Here is a 14738-nt window from a genome sequence, read left to right as displayed (position 1 = left end):
CAAAGTGGACATCTCTCTGACCATTCTCAGAGAGCCTCCTCAGCGTCGACGAGTCTGGCATTTCACTCAGGCCAACTGGCACCGTCTTCAAGCAGCCATCAATCATCTGGACTGGTCTCCCATCTCTACCGCCTCTGACATCAACTCATCCTGGGAATTCTTTCAAAGTAAATTGCTCTCTCTCATGCACAGATTTATCCCATCTCGTCTTCAGTTGTCATACCCTTCCTCCCGTCCATGGTACACGGAATCTTGTGGTGAGGCTGTTGCCCTGAAACAACTTGCTTTCGTCTCCTGGAAAGCAAATCCAACGGAAGGAAATCTCATTTCCTTTCACAAAGCCCGAAACCAGTGTGTGTCCACCCTCAGGAGAGCCAGGAAACAATATCTCACCGTTCTCAAGACCGAACTCTCTTATCTGTCTCCCTCTTCCAAATCCTGGTGGCGTCTGGTCAAATCTGTTTCTGGTGTTTGTTCCCCCTCCATCCCCTCCCTCACCTCAAACGGCTTAACGGCTGACTCCGCACGTGAAAAAGCTGAATGCCTCAACTCTGTGTTTGCCTCTAAATCTTGTGTCCCAAACCCATCCCTCTCTGTACCCACCGTACCCAGTCGTACCCAGCTGCTCCTGGACTCTGTGTCCTTTCCTCCTGACAAGGTGGAAAAGTTTCTGTCAACCCTCGACTCTGATTCTGCAACTGGTCCTGACGGCATCAGCCCACGGATCCTAAAATCATGTGCTTCCGCTCTTTCACTCTCTCTTTCTGTTCTCTTCACCCTCTCTTTTGCTCAAGGTCATCTGCCATCTGCTTGGAAATCAGCCAACATCACCGCTTTGCACAAAAAAGGTGCAAAAACAGATCCCAGCAACTACAGACCAATCAGCCTTCTCCCAATTATCAGCAAAGTCATGGAATCCATCATTGCTTCAGATATGAAATCTTTCCTCTTCTCCAATGGCTTGATCTCTGATCATCAATTTGGTTTCAGACCTGGTCACTCTACTCTGGACATGCTGCTTCTGCTTTCTCAACAATGGATGGAGGTCCTCAACGCCAAACAGGAAATTAGAGCTGTCTCCCTTGACATTTCACGTGCCTTCGATACGGTCTGGCACCCTGCTCTGCTCACCAAACTCTCCTCCTTTGGTATCCATGGAAATCTCCACGCATGGCTGGCGGACTTCCTCTCTGGTCGTAGTCAACGTGTGGCCCTGAATGGGTTTCTCTCATCTCCTCTTCCTGTTCAGGCTGGAGTTCCCCAAGGTAGTGTTCTGGGCTCTGTGCTTTTTCTGGTCTTCATCAATGATCTCTCTGACTCTCTTGAAAATCCTCTCTATCTCTTTGCTGACGACTCTACTCTCTGTCGCTCCATTCCTCATCCCTCAGATCGGCAGTCTGCAGCCTCCTCACTCTCTGCAGACCTGGACAAAATCACAGACTGGGCAAACAAATGGAACATGTCTTTCAATCCTGATAAATCTCACACTCTTACGATGTCTCTCCGAAAAGACCGACTGGAAAACCCTCCCATCCACTTTCTGAATAATCCTCTCCAAGAAGTTCTGTCACTCAAGCTTTTGGGTCTCACTATTTGCCATGATCTTTCCTGGGAAAACCACATTTCAAATCTGGCCTCCAAAGCCAGTCGCCGACTGGGCATCCTCCGTCGTGCGAAGTCCTTCCTTGGCACACCTCAGCTCCTCACCACATACAAGGCTTTCATCCGCAGCTCAATGGAATACTGTTCCCCCCTCTGGGCTGGTGCTCCTGCCTCACACCTTGCTCGGCTTCACGCTGTTGAGGCCAAAGCTTTCAGAATCATTGGAATCTCCTGCGATGTAGTCAACTCTGAGGGCCTTTCACTCACTCACCGCAGGCAGGTTGGTGGTCTTTCTGTCTTCTACCGACTCCTCTCCGGCCTTGCTCCCCCAGCTCTCTCTGTGCTCTGTCCCCCCAATATTCCTTCAGGTCGCACAAGATCTGCCTGCAACCCTCTTATGGTTAAACTGCCAAAATCAAGACTTTCTGCTCACCTTCACTCCTTCATTCCTCTTTTCTCCTGCCTCTGGAACAAACTCCCTCACTCTCTTCAATCCCACTCCACCCTCCAGGTCTTTAAAACAGCTGTTCACCACCATCTCTTATCCTTCCCCATCCAAAACCTTGATCTTTTCTACCCCTGCTAATTTCGGTCCCCTTGTGTTTTATACCTCTCCCCCCCCCCCTCCCCTTCCCACACCTCCTGCCCCCAAGCCCTCTCCCTCCCACACTTCTCCCTGCTCTCAAATGTTGTGGTTGTGTGCTTCCCCTTCTCTCCCCATCTTGTCTTCCGCTCCCTCTTTTTGTATATTTTGTTTGTCTGGTTGATTTGTTTGCGAAATAAATGTTAGCTCTTTCATGAGCCTCGATTCAGTTTCCAAAAAAACAAACAAAACAACAAAAAAAACCATGAATTTTCAACCAAACTTGGTACAAGTACATATATTATGATTAGATTTTGACTTTAGAGGTCAGATTCTGTAATTGATTTCCGCTGTACTCCTTAAAATCTTTTTTGAAGCAACTTTGATGAGAAATAAAAATTCTAATCATAAATTTCTTTAAAATATTGTTGTGGTTTTGGAATAAAGGATAATTCCCCCTCGTAGGTAGACGCGCCACAACATGAAGCCTCGCGATAGTTCAGTTATTTCTTAGTGAATGTAAGCGTAGTCCTGTCCTGTATTAGTTTTGCGTTGAGCAGGCCCGTCAGTAGGGTGGTCTTTTGGCGATAGCATGCCACGTGGCAGGCCTGAACAAGTCTGGCGAGGGCGAAGAGAAGCGCTGCAGGAGGGAGTGGCCGGTAAGCAACGAGCCGCCAATTAGGGCTCGAGGGGAGTGTCTAACCACGACGATGAGAAGTGGGGTTTGGAACATTCGAGTGAGACTCTGGGGCGGGGCCACAAAACCCTGCTCCGAACCCCCCCCCCCCCCCCCCACCTCAGTCAGAGCCGGAGAGTATCGTGAGTTCAAGTTCTGAGTTACAGTTCCCTGTGAGATGAGAGATCAGTTCCCTGTGAGAGTGAGTGGAGTTGAGTTGAGCTTGAGCACGCACGGGAACGCGCTGCAGAACGAGTGCATTGAATTGCCGGGTATCGAGATTGTACACGAACTTTCCCGTGCCCCGTGCCCTGCGCTCTGCGCTGTATTAATCGCTCGCTCGAGAGGACGACCCGTGCCGGGCCACAGACGCGCGATTTCCTCCTGCCTGCCTTCTCCAGCATTCGTGCCGTGAACATCAGAGAGCCACGCCGGGCGAGCTGCCCCGGAGCGACCGACGGCAAAGCGCGTTTGGCACGCGAACTTCTTCTCTTCTTCTCCCCGTGTGTGTGAGTGGGCCCTGTGTCTGGATATGTTAAATTGGTTAAGCTTCTGCTCTGTGTCCCCTTTCCTTCATCCTGATTATTGTACATTGTAAATAAATTGTGTTATTCCTCTTATTTGACCGTTCCCGTCCCTTCCATCTATTGGCCTAGCATCGCACGAATAAAACCGCTCGAATCAGATTCCATAAAAGTAACGGCACGAGTCACGTGATACGCATACCACTCGGCGTACTCGATTAAGCGTGGCTTGTGCGAGGTTCGGTTCCCGCTTTCGTGGCAGCGTGGGTTAAAGGTACGTGCGACGTGGACCCGAAGACCCAGGGGGAAAAAGGGGTTTAACCCCCCCTTTGTAACGGAAACGGGCTTCGGGAGATCCGCAACAATATTTTAACCTACTATACATGGATATAGTATTTCTACTTTTTGATTGATTTTTTTTTTGTCCCTTGCCGCTCTGACAAGGTCGGATTTGGGCGATATTAAAATGAGCTCTGTCCAACCGTCCGATGATCTGTCCACGTAGTTTTGTGTGCAGTGTACACGATATTTCAAAAACTGTTGAACATTTAGCTTTCATATTGCAGATATCTATTCCTCATGACATTATTTCAACCTGATTAGGCTGAATTATCTTGCCAGGGCAACCATCTCGGTAACTTGGCTTGTGTACGCAATATTTCAAAAACCGTTGCGGATTTAGCTTTCATATTACAATGATCTCTTCCTCATACCACCTAAAAGGCGGGGGACCTAGATTAATCAGCTCCTTGTTATCGTTTATTTAATTTTAAATTTTTTTTGTATACAAGATCGAGGCTCGTGAAAGAGCTAACATTAATCACACAAAAAGTCAAACCGACACATAAAACGTATAACAAGGGGAGCGGTAGACAAGATGGGGAGAGAGGGGGAAGGACACAAACACATTTGAGAGCAGGGACATCGAGAGATCTGTGGGAGGGAGATGGCTTGGGGGGAGGTGGGAGAGGTATAAAACACATGGACACTGCAAGGACTTCCAGGAAAAAAGTTGGTATTTCAAAAAAGTGGATTTGGGGTGTATTAATGGGGGTAGAAAAGATCAAGGTTTTGGATGGGGGAAGATAAGAGATGTTGGTGAACAGCTGTTTTAAAGACCTGGAGGGAGGCGTGGGATTGAAGGGAGTGGGGGAGTTTGTTCCAGAGGTGGGAGAAAAGAGGAGTGAAGGTGAGCAGAGAGTCCTGATTTTGGCAGTTCAACCATAAGAGGGTTGCTGGCAGATCTTGTGCGACCTGTGGGAATATTTGGGGGACAGAGCACAGACAGCTGGGGGAGCAAGGCCGGAGAGGAGTCGGTAGAAGACAGAAAGACCACCAACCTACCTGCGGTGAGTGAGTGATTTAGGAGTGATGACTGATGAGTTTAGTGAGTGAGTGAGTTTAGTGAGTGATGAGGCGTTTCATATCTATTGTATACTTTGCTGTGCAGTATATGTTATGAACGAGCCTGTTTTGGCATTATTGACATGTGAATCTATGAATAGCACTGTATCAATCATGCCGATAGAGTACTGATTAAACGCTGTGTTGCGTGGATGGGCATCATGAACAATAATGCGTGTGCATTACACTGTCGATTTTATTGTTGGTTTTTTGTTGTTTTTTTGTGCATGAAACGTCTTTTATATGACCATCCGGGAAACTACAGTATATTAGCGGCCAATAGAGTGATTTGAAATGTTTGTTCGAAACAATGACCATTAATGCGTACAGACTCAAGTTTGCCAAAGGAAACAAATTAAGTGGCCACTGGCGGTGAATGGCAGGTGGCCATTCTGTAAAGGTTCCTTTACATCCGTTTTCTGTGCGGGGGATTTTTTTATGACCATTATAGGCAGGTGGCTGTTCTGTAGCCGTGGCCGTTGAGAGGTTCGCCTGAAAATAGAGCATAATTACGACATGTTTAGCTTTGTCCAACACACATTGTGCTTGTGGAATTGTTCGTAAACCACATGTTCCTATTATAGATTGTGCAGCATGTTCACGGATGTGCACGTAGACGGAGCTGGAAATGGTTACCGAAGACCTCGCGCAGAAGGTGAACCGGCCATATCTGCGCACCCCTCGGCGGAAGATCATCCGTGCCGCTTGTCTGGTGCAGCAGAAGAGAAAAGAGTTCATCGCGTCTGTTGCACATGGAGTGGCTCCACCAGACTCCCCTCCCAGTTCATTACACAGGTAACTCGATGGTAGTTAATTTGTCATTGCCCAGCACAAACAACAATTTACTAAAAGGGAACTGGATCCATAGATCACCAGAGTGCTTCTCCATGGGTTGATATGTGCTCTTTATGTGCCCACTTCCTTATATGATGATGATTATTATTATTATTATTATTATTATTATTATTATTATTATTTGTACCGTACTCATTACAGAGCCTTGGTGCTGCAAAGCAGTTTCTTAACACAGGTTATACTACGTCGTTTGCTATTGCCTTCCCAGTGATGGGACAGGAATTTGTCCAGCGTGCCGGCGATAGCTCACCTAGTCTTTGCGAAGGACATCCAGGGATCTTTAACTTTCACCCACTAATACTGGCAGATGGGACATTCAGTTTAACGTCTATCTGAGGGACGGCGAATACATTGATGCCTTGTCCTGCCTGCGATACATCAGGTGACAGTTTATAGCTGGGTTGATATTTGAAACCAGGCTAGACAGCTAAAAGGTGATTGTGCAAACCGAATGCTATCCTGCCAGCCCCTCTCTATGCGATATTGATGGTTGTTTAACCCATATTTCTGGTTATGGCCCTTGGTGTCTTTGTTTGCACGTACTGTGGAACTTTTGTGTGTGTGTGTGTGTGTGTGTGTGTGTGTGTGTGTGTGTGTGTGTGTGTGTGTGTGTGTGTGTGTGTGTGTATGTATATATATATATATATATATATATATATATATATATATATATATATGTATATACGAGGTGTGTTCAAAAAGTATGCGACCTTAATTTGTCGTGCGTAAACAAATGAAGCTAGGGAGGCGTTGATTGGTGCACGTATGTAGGCGATCCTAATGCGCACGCGTGAATTTTTTCCCACCTGCAGAAGCTGTCATTCGACGGCAGACCGCCGATGAGTGAGGAAGTGTAAGTGAGCACCGTCGGATTTTCGTTTTTGACAAAATGACGGAAAAACTTGAACAACGCTACTGCATCAAATTTTGTGTAAAGCTTGGCGATTCCCAAGTGGAAACGATCCGCAAGATTCAACAGGCCTTCGGGGACGAAGCAATGAGCACCACACAGATAAAGGAGTGGTACAACCGCTTCAAAGATGGCCGCACATCAGTGGAGAATGAAGCACGTTCGGGTAGGCCCTCAACATCCCAAAATGAGATCGTCATTGACCAATTGAGGACCCTGGTGATGCAGGATCGTCGAATCACGATCAGAGAACTTGCAGACGAGGTGGGCGTCAGCATTGGATCCGTTCATTCCATTATGAAGGAGGATTTAGGCTTCAGGAGAATCTCGGCGAAGTTCGTACCAAAGCTGCTAACGATTGAGCAGAAGCAACTCCGTTTGGAGATCGCACAGGACATGCTGGAGACTGTGAACAGTGATCCCAGCTTCCTCAACACAGTGATCACTGGCGATGAGTCCTGGGTTTATGGGTACGACCCAGAAACCAAGTTGCAGTCATCACAATGGAAGCATCCAACATCCCCGAGGCCAAAAAAAGCAAGGTAGGTCCGCAGCAATGTCAAAGTCATGCTGACCATCTTCTTCGACTCCAGTGGCGTGGTTCATCACGAGTACGCACCACACGGCACAACCATCACCAAGGAGTATTACCAAGAGGTTCTGCGTCGCCTTCGTGACACTGTGCGACGCAAACGGCCGGACCTGTGGGCAGCGGGCAATTGGCAGCTCCATCACGATAACGCACCCGCCCATTCTTCACATTTGATACAGAGTTTCTTGGCCAAACACAACACACCTGTGCTTCGTCAGGCTCCCTACTCTCCTGACATGGCTCCGTGTGACTTCTGGCTTTTCTCCAAGCTGAAATTGCCCCTGAAAGGGACCAGATTTCAGTCCAGAGAAGACATCATGCGGAATGCGACGGACCAGCTGCGCGCCATCCCAAAAGAGGCGTTCCAGCGCTGCTTCCGACAGTGGCAGAACCGTTGGGAGAAGTGTGTGGCAGCCCAAGGGGACTACTTTGAAGGAGATTAGTGTAAGTTTGTTGTATCTGGATACGAGTATTTTTTATGAACAAAGGTCGGATACTTTTTGAACACACCTCGTATATATATATATATATATATATATATATATATATATATATTGTTGTGGTTTTGGAATTAAGGATAATTCCCCCTCGTAGGTAGACGCACCACAACATGAAGCCTCGCGATAGTTCAGTTATTTCTAGTGAATGCAAGCGTAGTCCTGTCCTGTTAGTTTTGCATTGAGCAGGCCCGTGAGTAGGGCGGTTCTTTTGGCGATAGCATGCCACGTGGCAGGCCTGAACAAGTCTGGCAAGGCCGAAGGGAGGCGCTGCAGGAGGGAGTGGCCGGTAAGCAACGAGCCGCCAATCAGGGCTCAAGGGGAGTGTCTAACCACGTTGATGAGAGGTGGGGTTTGGAACATTCGAGTAAGGCCGGGGCGGAGCCATAAAACCCTGCTCCGAGCCCCCCCCCCCCCCCCCCCCCCCCCCCACGGCAGATGAGTTCAAGTTCTCAGATTAGTCGAGTTCAATTGAGATGAGTTCAAGTTCTCAGATGAGATGAGTTGAGAGCTGCGCGTCAGTTCGTTGAGTCAGAGCCCCTGTGAGAGTGAGTGGAGTTGAGTTGAGCTTGAGAACGCACGAGAACACGCCGCAGAACGAGTGCAATGAATTGCCGGTTATCGTGATTGTACACGAACTTTCCCCGTGCCCTGCGCTCTGCGCTGTATTAAACGCGCGCTCGAGAGGACAACCCGTGCCAGGCCACCGACGCGCGATTTCCTCCTGCCTGCCTTCTGCAGCATACGTGCCGTGAACATCCGAGAGCCACGCCGGGCGAGCTGCCCCGGAGCGACCGACGGCAAAGTGCATTTGGCGCGCGAACTTCTTCTCTTCTTCTCCCCGTGTGTGTGAGTGGGCCCTGTGTCTGGGGATAAGTTAAGATTGATTAAGCTTCTGCTCTGTGTCCCCTTTCCTTCTGCGAATCATTGTACATAAATAATAATAAATCGTGTTATTCCTCTTATTTGACTGTTCCTGTCCCTTCCATTGATTGGCCTCGCATGGTACGACTAGAATCGCTCGAATCGGGTTCCATAAAAGTAACGGTACGAGTCACGTGATACGCATACCACTCGGCGTACTCGATTAAGCGTGGCTTGTGCGAGGTTCGGTCCCCGCTTTCGTGGCAGCGTGGGTTAAAGGTACGTGCGACGTTGACCCGATACCCTTTTTCACGCTTGCTTCGGAAGTTGCGATTCGGCCTCGTGGACCCGAAGACCCAGGGGGAAAAAAGGGGTTTAACCTCCCCCTTTATAATGGGAACGGGCTTCGAGAGATCCGCAACAAATTGGTAGTCAGGAGTGGGATTTGAACCCTGGAAAAAAAAATTTGGACAAATTGGCCACAACAAATTGGTGTCTGGGAGTGTGAGATAATTGGCCCTAGAGAGTGCTTCACATGCTCCAAATTACGAGCGGACGAAATTTAGTTTGTAAAATCAAAATTTATATTTGTACCATGGCTGGCCAAGACGGTCAAATGCCAGTGGGAATAATAAATGGGGAAGAACTGATGACCCAGGACCGGCAGGGACAGTTGGTAGTGGTGGAAGCCGAAGAGGGGCGGCAGCAGTTGGTAACGAAAATGGCGGCGCCTCGCACGTGGCGGCGGAAGCCGGGCCCGCTGTGCAAGTGGGTTCTAACATTGAGTTATTACTGAGACAAATATTAGCGCTCGTGAACGGGTCCAATGATCGAATGGACAGGAGGGAGGAGGCGAGACGTGAGGGGAATAAAAAGATGAGTGGAAAAATGGACACCGAAATAATCGAATCCAGGTGCAATATGGACACTATGGGGGAGGACATTGGGCGCAGGTTGAGCGGGAAGGTCGCGGTGGTACGCGACGAGGTGAAGCGGTTTGAGGAGCGCGTGGGGAGCGAGGTAAAGCGGATCACAGCCAAGTTAACCGGGGCTATGGGAATCGCGACGTGGGGTGTAGAGGGGCCGACGATCGTCGCATTGGAAAAGAAAATTTTGGGGGCGCCGAGGAAGGTCGAGTTGGAGAAAGAAATTTTAGGGGCGCCGACGATCGTCGTGATCGAAAAATAAATAATTGGGGCTGAAGAGGCTGGACAGCCAAAGAATAAATCACGGGAGAAGGTAATGGAATCCACACAAAGTCTGTATTTGCACCGTGATGCCGTGCTTGCGAATGAAATAAAACGTTTGCAGGTGCCGGCGGAAAAGGAGGGCTCCGAGGTGAGTAGCGAAAATGGCGTGAATGCGTTTGGCGCGAACGGTTGTTCGGCGCGCTTGGGACAGAGGCGAAACCCGGGCGTTCGCAGAAGGCCCATTGAGCGGTGTACAAGAGAGAGTGTTATGAAGTACGAGAGAGAGTGTGCGCCGGAGCGTGAGCGAGAGTGCGCACCTGTGGGTGTGGAAAAAGAGTGTGCGATGGCCGAGTGTGTTACAGAGTGTGAGGGAGAATGCACACCGGACTGTTTGCGGAACGAGTGTGTAACGGGGTGTGTGGGAGGTGAGTGGGCACCTGGGTGTGCGAGTGTGGAGTGGGTCTCGAGGTGTGAGGATGCGGCTCAAGCATCGACACCGACCAGGGTAGCGCCTAGCGGGACGGGTAGCAGACGTGAGCCCCCGGTGAGTTGTGTGCAGCAGGGACCAGAGGGAATCCGTGCTGCGTTGATCTCACAAGGACCGGCGTGAACGATTCGTACCGGCCCCCGCACTATATGGTTGGTGCCATGCCGTGGCGGCAAAGGCGATCGGCGAGGTTCAAGGGGAGGTAGGAGTTTTCGGAGCCGCGCACCTTATCAGGTGCGGTGCTCCGACCATGGCCGACTGGGTCACCGTGCGTGGGACCGTGAGGCCCCGCGCAGGGATGGAGCCCTGCACCTCGGCCCATCCATACCTCCCCCCTTGGATCGTAAATGCCGGACGGACAACCTATACAGGCGACAACCACCCGAATGGATCGCTCGGCCCTTCGAGGCTGAGCTGTGACAACGAACATCGACATGGAGAGGCTCGTAGTGTAGCGGACTGTGGAGAGTAGTGTCCCCCACGTGGGGGAATGGTAGTGCCACCATTCCTCACACATGGCGGGGCCCATGAGCACTAGTTTAGGGGGATGGCAGTGATAGGCACATGGAGGTGCCATTAATGGTTGCCTCCATGGGGCACCGAAGCTAGCCGAGGGAGGGCTAGGATAATTGTTAGGGATCTCGAAGACAGTAGGGACAAGAATTAAGTAGGACACCTGGACTGTAGAGGGGACGTAGGTAGCTTAGATGGATGTTAAAGAAAAGGGTGTGCATAGTGTAAAGGGATGACGGGGAAGCACGAGTTGTAGGGGAAGTAGATAGATAGATGATGCTGTGTATGTGAGGAATTGTGTGTGAGAACAAATGAAATTGTGTTGAGGTGTGCAAAATAAGTGGTGTGCCAGATATTTGGTATGTAAAAGTAGTGGTGTGCAGAATAAAAGGTGTGGAATGCATGGTGCGAAGGAGTGAATGGGGGGAGTGGAACCCATTCACGAAAGCCCGGGGTGGGTAGTGTAAAGCCAGGTCGAGGGCATAGGTAAATTTGTATGGATATTGACACCTGTGGTGTGGGTAGAGGAAAAGTAGTGCTTTGTAGGGTGCATGAGTCAGTGACATGGCTGGGCGTGTGGCTTAATTGGTACGTGTAGTTATTGGGGCACTCTGCCACTGGTAGTTTGTCGGCCAGGTGAGGCCGTAGGTAGGCTCTGGGAGCCGGATAGGTTAGTTTTGAGTGGGGCCCGAGGATCCCAGGAGAGGACCCGGGTTGCCCAATGCCAAAGTAGGCACAGAGGGGGTAAGTGCCAGGGAGGGCCTTCCCCGATTAGGTAGTCGCAGGAGCAGGTAAGCTCGGGTGGCGGCGTCAGTGGCGGAGGTGCGCAGGTAGGTAGACCTGCTGGTAGGGCCACGCGACCCAGCCCCGAAATTGTGCGAGGGCACGAGTGAAAATTTGCGGGAGTGAGACTTAAATTCAGAGGTCACCACAGTGTGGGCAATGGGAATTCGGGTTCTGAGAACCACATAGTTTAAAGAGGCCGATTGGCAGGGTACGACCCCGGGTAGTTTAAATGAGTTAACGTTACTGGAGTAGTTAGGATGAGAAATCCCTTCGCACCATCCACAGCCATTCACCGAGGAGGACGAGCTCCACACCAAGGCTCTGTAAGCCGTTTGAGTTGTAAGACGCATCATGACGTAATGAGACATTGTGTTTGTTCCAACCCTTCCTTCCTGGGAGGGATTGGGAGACGAATTTGGAATTAGAGGGGGAATATGGGAGACAAGACGTAGTGACGGATTGTGAATACAAGGGGGGCTCGGGTAGTGTAGCCAACGGTGGGGGGTACAGACGGTTAGGGACGAGCCTGCTCTGCTCGCTCCTCCGTGTCCCTCGCGCCACACCACCTTGTTTTTCTGTGTGCCATTGCGTCTTTTCTGCTTGCTTGTTGTGCCTTGTCTCTTACCCCGCCCCAGGACCATTTTGGCAGCCGAACTGTGCAGCGCCTTGCTGCCATATCCTTTTGCTGCACCCTTGTTGCACCTGTGCCGCCGACCTGTGCAGCACTTTGCTGCCAAACCTTTTGCTGCACCTTGTCACTCATTATGGAACACAAGCCTTGTGGCCTTGCACCTCTGCTGTGCAGCATCTTGCTGCAAAATCATCTTGCACCTTCGGACCACTTGTTTGAGTGGCATTGATGCCACGCAGTTGGACCACGTGAGAACGGCCCTGCTAGCCAAATAAAAGCATTTTTGTTTGTTATTGTGTGCTAGGTACGAGAAGTTCTGCAAGTTTAGATGGCCCTGATGCTTCAAATGGCCTGTATCCATCCTGCCGGTCAGGGGGCCAGCCGGTTTGCTAGAACGCACACGGAAGAAGCAAGAAGCAAGATGCAAGAAGCAAGCAGCAAGTGCCATTTATGAGTGTGTTTTGCTGTGTTTTCTCTCCCCTCCCCTCTTCTCTTCCAAAAAGAACAGGTCCTGGGTCATAGCATTGTAAATAGAGTTAAGTTACGTGCTTGTAAATATAAGAATGCTGCCCACCGGCTATGTGTTTAGTTTGAAAATTCCGGAAATACTCGGGTAGTTGTGGGCGTGAAACTGTTAGATAGCTTCTCAACGCAATAGGAGGGACATATTTAGTGTTAAAACTGTCGCACGCATGGGTCAGAGTAAATGCTAGGGGGAACCACACCTATGTGTCACATTTAAAAGTAAGGTTAATTTTGCATGTCAGGCTCTACCGGTCATTCCATTGGTGGGTTCGACTCGGGACGAGTCTGGCGAGAGAGGGGTGTAGTGTTGTGGTTTTGGAAAAAGGATAATTCCCCCTCGTTGGTAGACGCACCACAACATGAAGCCTCGCGATAGTTCAGTTATTTCTTAGTGAATGTAAGTGTAGTCCTGTCCTGTGTTAGTTTTGCGTTGAGCAGGCCCGTGAGTAGGGCGGTTCTTTTGGTGATAGCATGCCACGTGGCAGGCCTAAACAAGTCTGGCGAGGCCGAAGGGAGGCGCTGCAGGAGGGAGTGGCCGGTAAGCAACGAGCCGCCAATCAGGGCTCAAGGGGAGTGGCTAACCACGTTGATGAGAGGTGGGGTTTGGAACATTCGAGTAAGGCCGGGGCGGGGCCATAAAACCCTGCTCCGAGCCCCCCCCCCCCCCCCCCCCCCCCCCCCCACGGCAGATGAGTTCAAGTTCTCAGATCAGTCGAGTTCAATTGAGATGAGTTCAAGTTCTCAGACGAGATGAGTTGAGAGTTGCGCGTCAGTTCAGTTGAGTCAGAGCCCCTGTGAGAGTGAGTGGAGTTGAGTTGAGCTTGAGAATGCACGGGAACACGCCGCAGAACGAGTGCATTGAATTGCCGGTTATTGTGATTGTACACGAACTTTCCCCGTGCCCCGTGCCCTGCGCTCTGCGCTGTATTAATCGCGCGCTCGAGAGGACGACCCGTGCCGGGCCACAGACGCGCGATTTCCTCCTGCCTGCCTTCTCCAGCATACGTGCCGTGAAATTCCGAGAGACACGCCGGGCGAGCTGCCCCGGAGCGACCGACAGCAAAGCGCGTTTGACGCGCAAACTTCTTCTCTTCTCCCGTGTGCGTGAGTGGGCCCTGTGTCTGGGAATAAGTTAAATTGGCTAAGCTTCTGCTCTGTGTCCCCTTTCCTTCTGCGAATCATTGTACATAAATAATAATAAAGCGTGTTATTCCTCTTATTTGACTGTTCCCATCCCTTCCATTGATTGGCCTCGCATGGTACGACTAGAACCGCTCGAATCGGGTTCCATAAAAGTAATGGCACGAGTCACATGATACGCATACCGCTCGGGCGTACTCGATTAAGCGTGGCTTGTGCGAGGTTCGGTCCCCGCTTTCGTGGCAGCGTGGGTTAAAGGTACGTGCGACGTTGACCCGATACCCTTTTTCACTCTTGCTCCGGAAGTGACGATTCAGCCTCGTGGACCCGAAGACCCAGGAGGAAAAAAGGGGTTTAATCCTCCCTTTGTAACTGGAACGGGCTTCGGGAGATCCGCAACAATATATATATATATATATATATATATATATATATATATATATATATATATATATATATATATATATATATATATATATATATATATACATATATATATATATACATATATACATACATACATACATACATACACACTAGCCGAAACCCATGGAACATCCACGGAAGGGAGGATGTGGTGTATGGATAGAGTGTACCATTATGGATGGCATAGGGGATTTGCTTGTCCGAGTAAGAGTTAGGAAGAAAGATGAGAATGAAGAGTGCGTATATGAACAACGATCGCCGACACTGGCACAAATGCATGCTCTGGATTGTCCACTCAGTGGACGGCTTGCTTTCGCCTTCGCCTGTCCAATCAGCGGACGGCTTGCTTCGCCTTCGCCCAGCAGACGCCAATACGATTGCGTCGTAAGATGGCGTCGTATCGGCAGTTAATCGGATGCTTTTGGGCCCCAACGTCGGCTAATTCAGATTTTTCGAGTATGGCTGTACGTGATAAACAAAGAGCGCGGTTCGTAGATCGTAAATCCATTAGTGCCGTGGGCATCGGGTCACTG

At 50.0% G+C, this 14738-nt stretch overlaps 1 protein-coding gene across 2 annotated transcripts in view; it reads left to right on the top strand.

Moving 5' to 3' along the window:
* Nucleotides 1-14738, top strand: part of ANKIB1 (ankyrin repeat and IBR domain containing 1) — a 308012-nt gene that overhangs the window by 261806 nt on the left and 31468 nt on the right. For both annotated transcript variants that reach the window (XM_078780540.1, XM_078780539.1), the window contains exon 16: nucleotides 5406-5584. In XM_078780540.1, the coding sequence (XP_078636666.1) occupies nucleotides 5406-5584 (179 nt within the window). The remainder of the gene's footprint in view (nucleotides 1-5405; nucleotides 5585-14738) is intronic.

This window comes from Myxine glutinosa, chromosome 6 (assembly GCF_964187855.1).
Source record: "Myxine glutinosa chromosome 6, kmMyxGlut1.1, whole genome shotgun sequence".
In the NCBI taxonomy this organism is placed as follows: Eukaryota; Metazoa; Chordata; class Myxini; order Myxiniformes; family Myxinidae; genus Myxine; species Myxine glutinosa.
Note: the sequence above shows the minus strand (reverse complement) of the source record. Positions and strands in the feature narration are given on the sequence as shown.